At 35.8% G+C, this 18,957-nt stretch overlaps 1 protein-coding gene across 1 annotated transcript in view; it reads right to left on the minus strand.

Moving 5' to 3' along the window:
- The window catches only part of ZBBX (zinc finger B-box domain containing), a 118,035-nt gene that overhangs the window by 48,921 nt on the left and 50,157 nt on the right, over positions 1-18,957 (minus strand). Inside the window, exons 7-8 of the mRNA XM_021069755.2 lie at positions 11,026-11,184; positions 3,734-3,905 (exon numbers count right to left, since the gene is read on the minus strand). Coding sequence (XP_020925414.1) covers positions 3,734-3,905; positions 11,026-11,184 — 331 coding nt within the window. The remainder of the gene's footprint in view (positions 1-3,733; positions 3,906-11,025; positions 11,185-18,957) is intronic.

Genomic DNA, 18,957 nt, shown 5'->3' on the forward strand with positions numbered 1-18,957 from the left:
TTACCTGGTGGAGTGACTTAAAGTTTCATTCCAAAGGATTCAAGACCACAGAAGCCCTCTTTTCATTGGGTTGCCACATTTTTCCAATGAACAATATTACTAAACAAAGAAAAGTTAAGTATGCTGTTGAACAGCTTGCAGATGAAGTTTATCTTCTTTCTGTCATGACAATCCAATTGTTCCTTTGTAATTGTGTTCAAATACAATGGCCAGCAGTACAGTGGCCCCTTCTGACTATTAATTCAGTGCTGATGAGCCCCCAAATGGCAGTGGGTAGTTTCAGCTTTCTTTTATAATGAAAGTTTTGCTGGAGTTTCTTATAATACAGAGCACCCTGTAGGAAAAGCACCCCAAACTTAAAAGACGCTGTTTCTCAGCTGGAACCCACATTGAACCTTTAGCAAGGTCAGTCCACAAAACTATTAAGCCCTCTGAATACTGCTGCCCATAGTAACATGATTGAATTCCACAGAAATTAGTCTATTCCTGTATCTCTTTCATAATAAAACGAGTGTTTTTCTCTAAGACAATGTTGTGTGAGATACCATGATGACAAAACTTCTGTTGGCAGATACACTACAGGGAGAGAAAGCAAATCCTTTTCTGAAATATCCAGTCTTTCCCATGAGGACTAATTACTGCCCCATCCATGATGGAAAGGATACAATACAATCATTCTGTAACAGATACTCCCTGTTCACCAAATCCACTTAGCATCGTGCCATCAGTCTAATGGGCCAGCATTATCTTCTGTGCAATAGCAAGACAATCAAGGTCCTTTGGGACTTACATAATGCTAGAGAGCTGGAGAGCTAATGTAAGTCTGGAGCAAGATTGTGAGGGTATACTGTTACCTTTGCCATATAATATCAAAATATTTCAGATTATATTTATTGATATAAATAGAAAATAATATATTTGATATGTCAAGGAGTAGCAAAATCTGGCCCACTAACTATTTTTGCAGAGCATTCAATCTAAGAGTGGTTTCTACATATTTTAATGGCTTAAAAATCAAAAGAAGGATAATACACTGTGACATATGAAGATTACATAAAAATTCAAATTTGGGTCCATAAACAAGGTTTTATTGGGAAATAGTCACACTCAATTGTTTGTACATTATCTATGTCTGCTTTCATGATTGAAAGGCAGAGTACTTCTGAAAGGCCCTTAAAGCTTAAAATATTTACAATCTGTCACTTTTCAGAAAAATAAACCTCTCAACTAGGTCAATAGCTGTCTGTCTTCCCCAAAGAGAATGTGTTGGTTTTCTCCAGTAAAGACACTACATCTAGCAAAGCAACAGTGACCTGTATCATCATCATCTGACCAAGTTCACTCTAACCTATAGTCATTTTTCAAAGTCATTGGCTTTTGCACTAAATAGGTAAGTTAAATGGAAATATGATAAAAAGCAGTATTCCTGCATCTTTCAAGTCTTTGATGTTGGCATTAATCTCTGCAATCTGCAGAAATTGCAATGCCTTTTGGCATGGTATTTTATCATGAGCATTGGCAAAGATGGTGGGGTGGAGGGACAGTTCTAGGATCTTATACTTAGGTACCACTGTAACAACCTTCACGCAACAGGTCAGACTTTCAATAGAAAGATTTTATCTGTTACTAAGTATATTCATCCCCAATATGTAATCAGGGCTGAGAAAATAACCACAAAATGGCCCCACAGTCCCAATGCACTATGAGACAGAATAAAGATTCCACTCATCACCTTACTTCCTTAAATTTCTGAGACTAGCTGATGGACTACAGTGGTAATTAGGATCACCAGGGATAATGTCAGTTTAGGCCCAGAATCTAATATCCCCCTGCAGGTCTTGGCATTGCATTTCCTCATTGCATGTTTATCCTAGTAAATAGTTAAAATTTTGTAGTGAAGGCTAAGAGGAAGATACATAGTATACCCTTGTGGCCACACTACAAAATCCTGCAGAAGGACCCAGCTTCTATCTAAATTAAGGGACTCCAGATCTGTGGTGTGGCTTAGGGACAAGAACCTCATAAAAACCCTGAACCCCCAACATAGTAGCTCAAGTTGGGTCTCTGTGCATCAAGTGTAAATATTTTCTCCTCAGAAAGAAAAAATAGGAGACTGTACAACTCCTTAATTCTTACATATTCCAATTAGTATTATAGATCTCTGTGAACTGAAACTTTCCAATCACTAGTCTTTCTTATCCTTTATTTTGGTAATTTTTCCACTACAACTTTGATGATTATATGCCAAAATCTGGCTTATACCATTCCAGGCTGCCATGATTCCTCTGAAATCAGGCAGTTCAATTCCATTTAAGCATCTCCATCCACAATCATCTTCAGCCTTCAGCTACAACACATCAGTTCTCCTATTATTTTTAAATACTATGTCTTCCAGGTGGATTTCTATAGAAGACTTAGTCCCTTTCAAAGTAGAAAAGGAAAATAAACATCAAAATGTAAAAGGACAGGAGTTCCTGTCATGACGCAGTGGAAGCAAATCTGACTAGGAAGCATGAGGTTGAGAGTTCCATCCCTGGCCTCGCTCAGTGAGTTAAGGATCTGGCATTGCAATGAGCTGTGGTGTAGGTCGCAGACACAGCTCAGATCCCACGTTGCTGTGACTCTGGTGTAAGCCGGTGACAACAGCTCTGATTAGACCCCTAGCCTGCGAACCTCCATATGTCATGGGTGTGGCCCTCAAAAAAAAGACAAAAGACAAAAAAAAAAAAAAAGTAAAAGCACAAATAAAAGAGCACATAAAACAACACAGTCAATGAGAGTTATACTGAGGTACATAATAAAAAAGGATACAAAAATAAATTCAGAAATATTAACAAAATTGATGCATCATTAACAAATATAGGAAAAATATTTGAAGGAGAAAACATTACTTAGTAAAAAATCAAATTCTAATTGGGAAGAAGTCAAGTGATATCTTGACAGTAGGAATTAACTATGTTACAAAAGAAGAATAATCAAGGGACTTCCTCCATTGGAAAAAAAATAAAATAAAAATCATAAAATTGGATGTTATCAACTAAGTTACATGATTTAAATGTATTACTAACATTTTATTTTAATGAAAAGCAATTGGATGTCTCAAGATTCTGGGTAATAAAATTAATAAATTGAGTACTTTTAAAAGTGTGATTTCCCTTAATAGATACTGGGAAACACAGCACACTTCAGTCATCTAGATCTTCACTGTCTAGAATATGGGTGTGAAAATCACCAAGGAAAAATAAAAACAAGAAATATTTCTTCAAAAAGAAAGAAAAAACAAAAAAATTAATTATCCCCCTGAACTTCACAGCAGTTCTTGAAATATATTTCTCCAGACACATTAAAAAAATTTTTTACTTCTCTCTCTCACACATCCTCCTGTTTTATGTATTGTAATTACAGTTCAATAAAGGAATAGTTGTTCTAACAAAAACTGTCTGCTGAGAGTAGAGGAGCTGAAAGAGCCATTTCTCTATTCATCTGACAGCCTGAATTTACATAGGATACAAAGGCAAATATATCCCCAACACCCAATTCAGGGTCCTATAAATATTAAACCAGTAACCAATGGTCATACAGTGACTACTTCTTTGAAGAGTTATATCAAATTGCTATCTCAATATTAATAGTTTCTGAACACTGCATTTATATTCACAGAGAATGGAGAGAAAATACTTTCAGTTTTATTTTAAAGCATTCATTTTATTAAAAAAAAAAAAAAAAGCTGTACCTGGTTTTGCTGCATGTACATTCCATTTCTCGTCATCACGATGCCCAGTTCTCCACTGATTTAAAACTTCATGAAAGGATTGGGCAGAAGTTTCTTCATCCAATGGCCCTTCACACAAAAGCCTATCTCGTGGATTTGCACAGTCTTCTTTTTTTGTTGTTGAAACTTCTACCTAAACCAATAACAATGTATCTTAAGTATGTTTTACTAAGTGCTCTGTATATTAAAATGCAGGTAGCATTAATTTTGAACATTGTGAGTCACACATTATTTTTTAACTTTGAGTAAAAATGCTTTTAAGTTGTACTTATATATATGCTTTACTGATTACTTTAAAACTTTATAAGCAGTTATAAATGGTCTCTTCAGAAAGTAATAAAAATATAGACTTCAGGACTAAGGATTTATAATTATGTTATTCACCAGTGTTTTCCCTAGAGAGCAGTGATAGCCTGGTATCCAATCTTCTGACTTCTTCAATCTCCCACTCCCTGTAACCTCCCTACAGCAGAAAGAGCAGTTTCTTAACAGGTAAATCACTCCTCTGCCCAAAACCCTCCATGGACTCTCCATGAAGCCCTCAATTCCTACTAGAACATACAAGACCCTACATAACTTTGTACTCGCCTGCCTTTTCCTTCAGTTTCTTCAATTTTCCCCCTCTTCATTCACCCTGCTTCAGCCAAACTTATACTCTTGCAGTTTTGAGAACCCATCAAGTACACTCCACTTGAGGGTCTTTCATGAGCTCAGAGAATGAACCTTCTCTATATCTTCACACAGCCAGAAACTCCTTTCATTCAGTCTCAGTTCAAACGTCACGTACTTAGAGAGTGCATGAGGACCATAACAATGACCCTAAGAATACAGCCTCTTTCTACCCCATTTTCCAACCTCCTATCCTTAAAATTTGTTTTTTTTTTAAGTATTTTTCTCCTAATAACATATCCTGAATTTACATGCTTACTTATCATCTGTCCCTCCCAACAGAATGTAATGAGATCAGGAATTCCTTCTGTTCCCTCACTGCCAAGAGTAAGTAAGTAAGCGTCCGACCCAAAGTAGGTGTTCATTAAAAGTTAGTTGAATGAATGGAAAAATTAATAAATATGAAACACTGCCTGCTTCTCAGTATAATGATGGGGGAAAGGATGAATTCAGAACAAAATGCAGTTCCATGGTGAACACACAGAAGAAAATAAAGGTAGGATTTGACAGTTATCCAGTGAATCAGAGAAAAAAGCTTAATTAGGGAACTAAAGCAAAAGAAATTCCACACCAATGCTGAATTATCAAATGTGGATTACCTACACTGATCAAACTGTGAAATCTCCAGTGCATTATCTTCTAGATACAAGAGTAAATCCTCTATGTTCAGCCCTTAATTGCACAATAAACAGGCAGACTATTAGAGAACAATTAAGAGAAGATTGTATATGCCTGCATAGAATAAACAAAAAGCATCTGGAATCTATAGACACTATACTAGCCATTGACACAGAAATCCATGTTAATAAGCCCCCAATAGAAACAGAAGCAAAAAGCAGGTAAATAAGAATCCTATGGGCAAAAAGAAGCAGGGGCAGTATTCCAGAACAGAAGAACGGTGTGTGTGTATATATATATATATACATATGGCATGGAGTGAAAGAGCACAGTGGTATGGAACTGTATACAGTTCCTGTGGTGAGAACTGTGCTGCTATAGCAAAAAGAAAAAGAAAAAAAACCCACAAACAAACAAACAGGATATGAGAAAATATAAAGCATGGGAAGACAAGCAGGGTCAGATTGTGAAGGATTCTGCTACCATCCAGAGGAAATTAACACTTAAACATACTGGAAATGCAAAGCTACTGAAGAGCCTCACACAGCAGTGTGGGAGAGAAAAAAACTGGAGAATAATAAGTTCACATACAAGGAAACCAATTAAAATTTACATCCATTTGTTAATATCTATCAATGTCACAAGTGCATAACCCTCTTCACCTAGGAATTTTAGGATTTTATCTATATATACATATATATACATATGCAAAACAATATTTTTCAAAATTATTTTTTCTTTCTTCTTTCTGTGTCCTCATCGAAACTACTCTTTATACCATACTTTGAACCAGCATAAGACTGAAACAGCAGAAAAGTTATTTCATAACCAATATATAGTAAAGTATCTTACATAGTATCTTATAATATCTATATAGTATCTTACAACCACTGCATAGAATGAGAAGGCTGTGGAGTATGCTATATGAAGTACAGAACTATGCTGACTATAAAAAGCACTATGCAGAGCAGTATGCAACAAATAACTGTGTTAAGAAATACATACATACCAAATTGGAATTATGATTAACTGCTATAAGGGGAGAGAATTATATGCACTTTTCACTTTAATATCCATTTTCATTTTAAGAAAAAAAAACTAATTTCAGTATTTGGAATAGCAATAAGACTAGAAGTGACCAAATATTCAAGAGTTTTCAGATGGTTTTAAAATGAGACATGGTGGGAGTTTACATCATGGCTTAGTGATTAACAAATCCGACTAGGAACCATGAGGTTGGGGGCTCGATCCCTGGCCTCACTCAGTAGGTTAAGGATCCGGCATTGCCGTGAGCTGTGGTGTAGGTTGCAGACACAGCTTGGATCCCTCGTTGCTGTGGCTTTGGCGTAGGTCAGTGGCTATAACTCAGATTAGACCCCTAGCCTGGGAACCTCCATGTGCTGCAGGTGCGGTCCTAGAAAAGGCAAAAAGACAAAAATAAAAAATAAATAAATAAATAAATATAAAGTAAAATGAAGGCAAAAGACAAAATTAAATTAAATAAATAAATAAAAATAAAATGAAACATGGTAATGGGTTGGATGTGCAAAGGAGGAAGAGAAATGACTATAGAAAATAACTGTTCTTGTTGGCTCAGAAAGCTAGGAGAGAGGCTGCCACCCATAGAAACATCTATAGATTTTGGAGAAGAGGTAACGAATTTAGTGTGGAAATACTAAGCCTTAGAAGTACATGGGGAGGTATTCAGTAAACAATATGTGAGTGTGTGTGTGTGTATACATATGAATGCTGTACTAATGAAAAAGCACTGAAAACAGTGCTTAATACAAAATGGGTTAAGTATTCTGGTGATTCCAGCAGCTCTCCAGGGCAGCTCCCATCCAAGCAATCAATCAGAGATAAAAGACATTTACATTCTACAGCTATGCCTATGGAATACCTGGCTTCCACAGTGTGGTGACAGGATAGGAAAAAGGCAAAAGATTGTACATTGGCTCTTAAATATTTCAGCCCAAAACTGTCATATGTCACTTCCACTCAGAGCCCATTAGGACCCTGCCCAATTCTCGGAGGCTCGGAAATTTGAAGGAGCACTTGGTATCCATTGCTGTACATTCATTACCTCTCTAGGCTACATGATACCCCAGCAAAATATGTTTTACTATCCCCACTTTCCCCCGAAAAGGAAACAGGGGATCAAAAGGTAAGTAAATTGCCCAATGTTACAAAGCTATAGGAAAATCTGAGTCAGGATTTCAAATTCAGGTTTCCATCTGTAAGAGGAAAGCTCTTTAATGAACTGGACCCCTTTCTAAGGACATCCACCGGCTTGAATCCATAAGAAAAGCCCTGAAACAGATATCAGGCTTTAATACCATTTTGACTCTTCTCAGCATTCAAAATGCTTAGTAAGCCAATTAAAAATCAGATTCCTGGACCCAACAGACATAAAACATCAAAATTTGCGTAGCAAACCAGGAATATACATTTTAAACAAACTTACCAAGTGCTTCTGATGGTTACTGCAGTTGGAGAACCTCTGCTCTCTAGCACAGAGGAGGACCGAACATATGAGAGGGCATTTCTTTAGTATGTGCACTACGTACAGGTGAACACCTGAGGGTTGAGAGCAATGATGTCCACCAGAATGACTGAGCTATTGTTAAAACCACACAGGTCTGGACCCATCCACAGAGATGCCAAACTTAGTTACATGTTTCTCTAACATTTCTCCAGTTGATTCTAATGTGCACTCTTGGATGAAACCACTGAATTAATGGTTTTTAAGTTAAGGTAGAGTGTCTATAAGCATACACAATTACCCATGGGGGTAAGAAGCAGCATTCCTTTTAGAGATTAAAAGCACAGGCAAAGGAGTAAGCTCTATAGTTCTCTAGCAGAGTGAATTACTTAAACCCTCTCTTTCTCATCTGTTAAATGAGGTAATTATAATTCAAGACTTATATGGTTATTGTGATTATTGGATAAGAGAAAGCAATTAAAGCGTTGAGCACAATGCCTAGCATAAGGTGTTTAATATATGTTAACTATTGATGCATCACTATTTTTATTGATGGGACAAATGGGTAAGATGGCAGGCACAAAGGAGAAATCCTTAAAACCACAGCCTCTGGGGAATGGTTAAAAGTAGGTAATTTGGAGTCATGAGGTCTGGGTTCAAATCAAAGTTCCCTCTATCAATGATATCTTGGGCAATATAAAAAACTGCAATTTGCCACTATTTTCTCTGAAAAAAAGAAATAATTTTAAAAGGATAAAAAGAAATAATAAACATAAAATATATAGGATGGTGTCTGACACACTATCAGTCCTCAGTACATTGTTATTCCCATAATAAGGCTGTAACTCATTCAGCGATTCTTCACAAACACCCTTGGCAGTTCTATTAGTGAAATTCATGCCAAAATGCTAATCTTCCTGGACAATTCAAGTTCAGTTTCTATGCTGTAAAGAGGCCTTACTAACATACAGCATGGTTTATATTCTCTGAACAAGGATTTGGAACTTAGACTGAAATTCAAATCTCATTCTGTCACAAAGTAACAAGCCCTGTAACTCTGGCCAAGTTACTATTTCTGAACTACAATGAAAAAATGATGTGGCATTTAAAAAAGTGAGGATTATTACAAGGATCAACATTTGAGGAAGTCTGTATCTTGCTAAAGAATCAATATAACAATATTATTAAAATATATAGACATGAGCTGATAAAAGGTTATCTGGCATAAATCTGATTTTAAATAACTGTGAAACTGCCTGTCACCTAAAATAACTGGCATAGTTTTATATTTTTAGCCTGAGATCCTGATGAATATAAAATTGCTATATTGCATTGTGTTATTTTTTTTGTGTGTTTCTCCCACATATTCATTTCTTGATGGGGTGAAAATGCACAGAAAGCAATACAGTCAAAGGATCATTCATCAAAAAAACCACAAAAGACCCAGAATTGCCAAAGCAATTCTGAGGAACAAAAACCAAGCAGGAGGCATAACTCTCCCAGGCTTCAGGCAATGTTACAAAGCCGCAGTCATCAAGACAGTGTGGTACTGGTACCAAAGCAGACATACAGGCCAATTGAACAGAACAGAGAACCCAGAAATAAACCCAGACACATTCGGTCAATTAATCTTTGACAAAGGAGGCAAGAACATAAAATGGGAGAAAGACAGTCTTTTCAGCAAGTATTGCTGGGGAACCTGGACAGCTGCATGCAAATCAATGGAACTAGAACACACCCTCACACCATGCACAAAAATAAACTCAAAATGGCTAAAGACTTACACATAAGACAAGACACCATCCAACTCCTGGGAGGGAACATAGGCAAAACATCCTCTGACATCAACCTTACAAATGTTTCCTCAGGTCAGTCTTCTAAGGCAACAGAAATAAAAGCAAAAATAAACCAATGGGACCTAATCAGACTGACAAGCTTTTGCACAGCAAAGGAACCCAAAAAGAAAACAAAAAGACAGCTTACAGAATGGGAGAAAACAGTTTCAAATGATGCAACTGACAAGGGCTTCTAATCTCTAAAATATACAAGCAATTTATACAACTCAACAGCAAAAGAGCCAACAATCCAATTAAAAGATGGGCAAAGGACCTGAATAGACATTTCTCCAAGGAGGATATACAGATGGCCGACAAGCACTTGAAACAATACTCAACATCACTGATTTTTAGAGAAATGCAAATCAAAACTACCATGAGATACCACCTCACACTGGTCAGGATGGCCATCACTAATAAGTTCACAAATAACAAATGCTGGAGAGGATATGGAGAAAAGGGAACCCTCCTGCACTGGTGGTGGGAATGTAAGCTGGTACAACCACTGTGGAGAACAGTAAGAAGGCACCTTAGAAATCTATACATAGAACTACCATACGACCCAACAATCCCACTCTTGGGCATATATCCAGACAAAACTTTTCTTAATAAAGACACATGCACCCACAGGTCCATTGCAGCACTATTCACAATAGCCAAGACATGGAAACAACCCAAATGTCCATCAATAGATGGTTGGTTTAGGAAGATGTGGTATATATACACAATGGGATACTACTCAGCCATAAAAAAGAACAAAATAATGCCATTTGCAGCAACGTGGATGGAACTAGAGACTCTCCTACTGAGTGAAGTAAGTCAGAAAGTGAAAGACAAATACCATATGATATCATCTATATCTGGAATCTAATATACAGCACAAATGAACCTTTCCAAAGTAAAGAAAACCGTGGACTTAGAAAATAGACTTCTTGTTGCCAAGGGGGAGGGGGAGGGAGTGGGGTGGATTGGGAGCTTAGGTTAATAGATGCAAACTATTGCCTTTGGAATGGATCAGCAAAGGGATCCTGCTGTGTAGCACTGGGAACTAAGTCCAGTCACTTATGATGGAGCATGATAATGTGAGAAAACAGAATGTGTAGGAGTTCCCGTTGTGGCGCAGTGGTTAACAAATCCAACTAGGAAGCATGGGATTGTGGGTTTGATCCCTGGCCTCACTCAGTGGGTTGAGGATCTGGCATTGCGCTGATCTGTGGTGCAGGTCACAGACACGGCTTGGATCTCGTGTTGCTGTGGCTCTGGCATAGGCCAGCAGCTCTGATTGGACCCCTAGCCTGGGAACCTCCATGCACCATGAATGCAGCCCTAGAAAAGACGAAAAGAAAAAAAAAAAAAAGAATTTGTGCATGTATGTGTAACTGGGTCACCATGCTGTGCAGTAGAAAAAAAATCGTATTGGGAATATAACAATTAAAAACAAACAAACAATAGCCAGTGAAACAAAAGCAAATCTCTTTGAAAGGATTTTCCCAATAAAAATGTTTTTGATTAATAAAAAAACAAATTCGTATTAAATGACAAAGTGATCAAACGATCTTCAAAACTCTATAGCTCTAGTTGACTATATGAATGACCGTCTCTGTGATCATGTATGATGGAAAATGTCTACTATATTTTTCTCGGCTTACCTCAGAGCTGTTCCCCTGAAGAAGAAGAGATTTGGGTGTATGCTGACTTTTACTCATCTCTTTTGCAGAATGATTCTCCCCTTTGAGTTCATCTGGATTAACTTCTTTTATAAACCGATGGGCAACATCCAACACATTGGATAATATTTGAGATTTTGCCTATTAAAAAAAATGAATAAAAAGCCTGATATGTCAGCCTAAATAAGTTAGCTATATTAAATAATGTTCTCATTAGTCTGTGATGAATAAAATTCCATGTATTTTATTTATCATTGAAAAGTACAAGTTGTCATTTATATCAACCACATAATAGCGAGAGCTGCCATCTGCTGAAGGGCTAGTTTGAGCTCATACTATGCTAAGTACCTTAAAAACATATCATTTAATCCTTAAGTCAATACTACAATATAACTTTTCTTTTTCCTCTGTTTTCAGGATAAAGAAAAAGAAGTTTGGAGGGATTAAATGACTTGCCCTTGGTCACATGATGAGTGTGGAAGTGACCAGAGCTAGGAAGTGTGTGTAATTCTAATGACTCACAGCCTTTCTACTATGTCGACCTCAAAAAGATAATGTGCTAATTTGTGCACATCACAGCTAAAGAACTAAATATAGCTCATCTTGTGGAAGACTGAACAAGCAGTAATGAGTATTTTCTTGGCGATAAAATATTTTTAGAATGTATTAACTATACAAAAAGTGCACATTGGAAAGTGCCTCTGCCTGTGGTTCCCTAGCAAACTCCAAGCTGTGTCTCTTGTCATGCCTTTGCTTAGGAGTTTCACTTACCAGAAAGGCCCTCCCTCCTTTATTACCCTCTTTTCCTGGCAGATTTGTGACTCTTATGCTAGAATCACCCTGAATTACCCCCCCATGTCCAGGAAGCTTTCCCTGCCCTCCTCCCCCAGCTGCATAAGTTACCCATTCTCTCTACCCTCTTCCTACCCGAGGAGTTCTCTGCCAGGCCACACAATATTGGTGTAAAATCATCTTTTGATGTCTATCTATTCTATCATACCAAAAACTCCCAAAAGAAAAAAAAAATCACATCCTCTCAAATCCTTGGATGGCTACCCCAGTGCCTAGTAAATAGCATATGGCAAAGTAACATCAAAATAAGGTGCTGGGGAGAGGAGAGGAAGAACTTCAGGATTAAAATAAATAATTGAAAAAGAGAATTCAAGAACTCTTGTTAGGAGTGCCTGTCGTGGCTCAGTGGTTAACAAACCCAGCTAGTAACTATGAGGTTGAAGGTTGGATCCCTGGCCTTGTTCAGTGGGCAGTGGGTTAAGGATCCAGTGTTGCCGTGCACTGTGGTGTAGGTTGAAGACACGGCTTAGATCCTGCATTGCTGTGGCTATGACGCAGGCAGGCAGCTACAGCTCTGATTCATCCCCTAGCCTGGGAAGCTCCATATGCCACAGGTGCAGCCCTAAAAAGACAAAAAACAAACAAACAAACAAACAAAAACCCCTTGTCAAATGCCTTTAGATGAGCAGGTGCATCTCAGGACACCCCTGTTCACTAAGGGGTCTCCTATCAGCAATAACCCTGGTCTTCCCAAGGACCCTTCAGGATTCAGATCCCATCTAAGCTTGAACCAAACAAACTCCAGAGGGAAGATGCAGGCCCTTCAGAGTCCTCTCTGAAAACCCGGCTTTATGAACATAATGGAATAAATAGGTCTCGCAGTTCCCATTGTGGTGCAGCGGAAATGAATCCAGCTAGGAACTATGAGGTTGTGGGTTCGATCCCTGTCCTTGCTCAGTGGGTTAAGGATCTGGTGTTGCCATGAGCTGTGGTGTATATTGCAGACATGGCTCAGATCTGACATTGTGACAAAGGCTGGCAGCTATAGCTCCGATTGGACCCCCAGCCTGGGAACCTCCATATGCTGCAGGTACGGCCCTAAAAAAGCAAAATAAATAAATAAAAATAAATAAATAGGTCTTACTCCTTAGCAAATGTCAAGACAGAAGAAAACTTCAACAGGGATCAGAAATAAGTATTTATACTCTCCCATGTAAATATTCCTATGTTTAAATTTTCATCTACTTTGTTTAAATAGCTGAGATTACACTGAAACTTTCAGTTATGACCTTCTATAAATCCGTTCAGATTCACTGCAATCTGATTCTGGAATAAATCAGTGAACATCAAATTAACTAGCGTTATTTCACACTGAATTAATAAATTTATCTATGAAAAGTGTCTAATGTGATCTATGCACATTATTGCTATCCATATACAAACCTATGGTATCTGCTCAAAATTTTCCCAAGAATCTTTAAAAAACCTTTACAGACCAAAGTAGTCCTTATTTTTTTAAAGAAATTCACATTTATAATATGACATTATTGTCTATATTCATTATACTGTGCGTTAGACCTCCCTGGCTTATTTACTGCCTAACTTCAATCTTATCCTCCACCCCACCACCCATCCCCTGGTAAATACCATTTTACTCTCTTTTTTTACAAGTTTGACTTTGGATTCCACATAAATGTAATTGTTCAGTATTTGCCTTTCTCTGTCTGACTTATCTCACTTAGCATAATGTGTTCAAGGTCCATCCATGGTGTCACAAATGGCAAAAGGATATCCTCCTTCCTCATGTCTGAATAATATTTCATTGTGTGTAGATATACCACATCTTTTTTATCCATTCACCCACTGATGGACATATAGGTTTCCATATCTTAGATACTGGGAATGATGTTGCAATAAATATACGAGTGCTTCTATCTCTTCAAAATCCTGTTTTAATTTCCTTTGGATATACATCCAGAAGTGGAATGGCTGAATCTTATTTTTTGAGGAGATACCACATTATTTTTCATAGAAATTGGACTAATTTACATTCCCACCAACAGTGTACAAAGGTCCCTTTCCACCATATCCTTGCTGGCACTTACTGTCTACTTGATGATATTAATTAGTTTGGGGTTAGTGGAGATTATAAAGAGGCACAGAAGAACATTTTGAGAATGACAGAAATACTGTGTAACTGGTGGGTTACACAAGTGCACTGACAAATGTATTGTCAGAACTAATCAAACTGCACACTTCAAAGGGGTGCATTTTACATAACAACGTGAACATGTTGCTGAACTGTACACTTAAAAATGATTAAGACAGTAATATTTACATTATTTGTATTTTACCACAATTTTTAAATAATGCGAACACAAAAATAATGGATGCATTTTATTGTTCATAAATTAAACCTGAATGAAATTGATTTATAGAGAAAAAGGGTTTCCTGTTGTGACTCAGCAGGTTAAGAACCTGACTAGTATCCATGAGGGTGCAAGTTTGATCCCAGGCCTTGCTCAGTAGGTGAAGGATCTGATGTTGCCACAAGCTGCAGCATAGGTCACAGATGCAGCTCAGATCTGGTGTTGCAGTGGCTGTGGCATAGGCTGGCAACTGCAGCTCCGATTCAACCCCTAGCCTAGGAAATTCTATATGTTGCAGGTGTGGCCCTAAAAAAAGGAAGAAAAAAAAAAAAGAAATTAAGCCAATGGTAATACTTCATTTTTCCAGAAATACCTGCATTTGAACAAATATTCTTAATTCAAGTAATTCAATCTAAACTTTATTTTCAATTCCCTAGAATAAAGGACTGTTGATTTCAAAGGTGGTTAAAATTTCTAGCTTACATTTTGTATTTTAAAAAATATCAAAAAACAATAGTATTAATTTTATATAAATTATCAAGATAGAATTATTATTCAAATATATATTTACATAACAAAAACAATAATTATTCCTGTCCTAAGATGAATCTTGCTATCAATGTTTCAATAATTTTTTTTTTAGGTAGCATACTAAGAGACTCTGGAATGTCCCCCAAAATGATTTTATTTTGGTAGCATACTAAGAGACTCTGGAATGTCCCCCAAAATGACTTTATTCATAAATTAAGTTTACCACTAGAAAATAAGATGAATAACTGATAAATAACTGATGAATAGCTGATAAGTTGAAATCCTATATCTAAATGTCTGAAAAGTCTTTCAATTCAATATAAATGAAATGCCAATAAGTACGAATTTTCTTTCCTGCAACAATTTACTTTTAAATATTACTTTTCTTAGTTATCAGACTAAGTATGTATACTTTATTTTTCTCATTCTTAAAATAAGCATGCGGGGAAAGGGAACAGATATTAGGATCACCATTTTTTAGATAAGAAAACCCAAGCTCATAAAGCTTAGAGCAAAGCCAAATGGATACAAAATGTTGGAGCTTGAGTTAGAATTAAGACCTTCTTTTTATCATCTTAATCCCTTTTCTCTACTGAATTATGTAAACACAGAAAATATGTTTTACTTTTGATTCCTAAAACTTAAAATTTATTACATTTTATCTGATAGATATGAACATTAGTCTTCCATTAATCATGAAATGATTACCACAATAAGCTTAGCAATTATCCATCATCTCAAATAAATACAGAATTAAAGAGAAAAAAAAGTTTTTCCATGTGATAAGAACTCAGAATTTCCTCTCCTAACAATATTCATATAAAACATACAACAGTGTTATTTATATATGTAATTGCTTGTGCAGAGATTAGATTGTTGAGTTTTTATTTTTAATTAATTTTCTTATTTATTTTCATGTTTGACCAGGTACAAGCAATTAATTAAAGGGAGGAGGTGAGATTCTGCTTTCATCTCACTGCCATATAGCAAGGGAGAGGGGACTTGGAGGGCAACTTGAACTTTGAAAAAATAAAACTTTTGAGCACCAAAGTTAAAAGTATCCTATAAGAAGATAATTATAGAGCAAACCTAAACCATCTACCTCTTAACTAAGAGGTATAAAATGTAACAATCATAGAGATTAGAAATTCACAATAGCAGGCTATGATACCTAAAAGTTCCTAGATATGTGAAAAAATATATCACACATGTTATTTTTAACAATGTTGATTCTTCCAATGAGTATGGAATATATTCCCATTTCTTTGTGTCTTCCTCAATTGGTTTCAACAATATTTTAACAGTTTTCAATGTATAAGTCTCTTTCCCCTCTTGATCAAATTTATTCCCAGGTATTTTATTCTTTTTGCTGTGATTTTAAATAAATTGTTTCCTTAATTTATTTTTCTTCTAGTTCATTGCTAAATTACAGAAATGCAACCTTTTTTATATTCACTGAAAATTTACTGTAAACTTACAGTATTTATTATTTCTCATAGTTCTTCAATGAAGTCTTCAGTGTTTTCTATAAGTAAAATCATATCATCCACAAATAATGACAGTTTTACATCTTTCTTTCCAATTGAGATGTTATTTATTTCTTATCTTCATCTAATTGCTCTGGCTAGGACCTTCAATACTATTAAATGAGAGCTGTAAGAAAGGGCATCCTTGTCTTATTCCTGATCTTAGAAGGATAACTTTCAGGTTTTCATCACTGAGTAGGATATTAGCTGTGGGTTTGGCATATAAGGATTTTATCATGCTGATTATATTACTTGTATATCTGTTTTATTGAGAGTTGTTACTGTAAATTGGTACCAAATCATCATTTTTTTCACTTTGTTAATATGGTTTGTCGTGTTGATTGATTTATAGATATTGAATCATTTTTGCATCCCTAGAAAAAATCCCACTTGATCATTACATATGACCCTTTTAATGTATTGTTGTATTTGATTTGCTAATATTTTGTTGAAAATTTTAGCATCTACATTCATCAGAGATGTTGGCATGTAATTGTATTTTCTTGTGTTGTCCTTGTCTGGTTTTGTCAAGGTGATGCTGGCCTTGTAAAATAACCACTCCCTCCTCTTCAATTTTTTTAAAGAGTCTGAGAAGGCTAAGTATTAAATCTTCATTGAATGTTTGGAAGAATTCACTTGTCAAGCAATCCAGGCCTGGACTTTTGTTTTTTTGGAAGGTTTTTGATTACTGTTTCAATCTCCTTACTAGTGATTGGTGTCTATTCAGATTTTCTATTTCTTCATGATTCAGTTTTGGAAGGTCATTTGATTTTAAGAATTTGTCCATTTCTTCTAGGTTGTCCTATTGTTGTTGTTGGGTATCTATTCATAGTATTCTCTTATAATCCTTTGTATTTCTGTACATCCACAGTAATTTCTAATCTTTTGTTTCTGATTTTATTTATCTAAGTATTCTTTTTTCTTAGTGAATCTAGCTAAAAGTGGGCCAATTTTTAATCTTTTCAAAGAACAAGCTTGACATTTCATTGATCTCTTCTCTAATTTTTACTATTTCTTTTCTCCTACTGACTTTGAGCTTCATTTACTCTTCTTTTTCTGGTTCCGGTAGATGTAAGTTTAGAAGATGATACTGCAAAGTCTATTTGAGAATTTTTGTTGTTTTTTGAGATAGGCCTGTAATCCTACAAACTTCTTGCTACATCCCAAGATTTTGGTAGGTCATATTTTCATTTTTCTTGGTCGTCAGGTATTTCTTAAATTTTCTTTTGATTTCTTCATTGACCAAGAGTTGTTCAATAGAAAGTTGTTTAGTTTCCACATATTCGTGATTTTTCCAGCTTTCTTCTTGTGGTTGATTTCTAATTTCATACCACTGTCACCACAAAAGGTGCTTTATATGAGATCAAACTTCTTAAATTTATGAAGACTTATTTTGTTCCCAAACATATCCTTGAGAAAGTTCCATGTGCATTTGAAAAGAATGTGTATTCTGCTGCATTTGGATGAAATGTTCTATACAAATCTGTCAAATTTGACTGGTCTAATGTTCCATTTAAGGCTGCTGTTTCCTTGTGAACTGTCTGGATGATCTATCCATTGATACAAGTGGGGTGTTAAAGTTTCTTGCTATTAACAATTGTTCTGTTGCTGTCAATTTCTCCCTTTAGGTCTGTTAATAATCACTTTATCTATTGTGGTGCTCCTATGTTAGGTGCATATATATTAATGAATGTTATATCTTCTGAATGAATTGTCCCCTTTATCATTATATAATGTTCATATTGGTCTCTTGCTACTTTTTTTTAGCTTGAAGTCTATCTTTTCTGATAAGAATCTGTTTGCAAGCACTTTCTTTTGGCTGCCATTTGTTTGCAGTATCATCTTCTAATCCTTCACTTTAGAGCTGAAATGAGTATCCAGGAGGTAGCATACAGTTGGTTCTTGTTTTCTAATCCATTTGGCCACTCCGTGTTTTTGGTGAATTCAATCCATTTACATTGAGGGTGAATATTGACAGATGAGGACTTAGTACTGCTGTTTTATCCTTTGTTTACTAGTTGCTCTATATCTCCATTGTTTCTTTTTCCTTATGTCTATGATTGCCATTTACTTTGGCAGTTTTCTATGATGTTTTTCAATTTCCTCTTGCCTTATATTTTAAGTCTCTGCTCTAGATTTATGTTTTGTGGTTAGTATGAAGTTCATATAAAAGTATTGTAGATAAATAGTCCTTTTTCTACTGACAGCATATTATCTTCATTTGCCTATTTTAGTTCCATTCTTTTCCTCTTCCCTTTATGCTTTTGTTGGCTAAAAAGTTATCTATTTTTATATTGTGAGTTTGTAACTAAAATAAGTATTTATAGTTATTTTTACTACTTTTCCCCCTTTAATCTCTATTCTATAATTTTTAACATATTCTGAAATAGAGTTATAATTTGCTGATTCTATTTCTCAAATTACTCAAATCCATGTGTACTTTTGCTTTCTCATTTCAAACAGAAGAGCCCTTTCAACATTTTGGAAGGGAATGGTAATAAACTTCCTCTGTTTTTGTCTTGGAAAGACTTTACTTCTCCATGCTATTCCACTGTCTTCTGACCTGTAGAGTCTCTCCTGAGAAATCTGCTGAGAGCCTGATGGAGTTACTTTATCGGTTACTACATTTTTTTTTTCTTCTGGTTGCCTTAAAAATTCTACCTTTATCACTAACTTTTGACAGTTCTAATATAATG

This window comes from Sus scrofa, chromosome 13 (genome assembly GCF_054392235.1).
Source record: "Sus scrofa isolate SSC_HxYL_T2T_F1_AM1 chromosome 13, Sscrofa_HxYL_maternal_Yorkshire_Landrace_v2.0, whole genome shotgun sequence".
Classification (NCBI taxonomy): Eukaryota; Metazoa; Chordata; class Mammalia; order Artiodactyla; family Suidae; genus Sus; species Sus scrofa.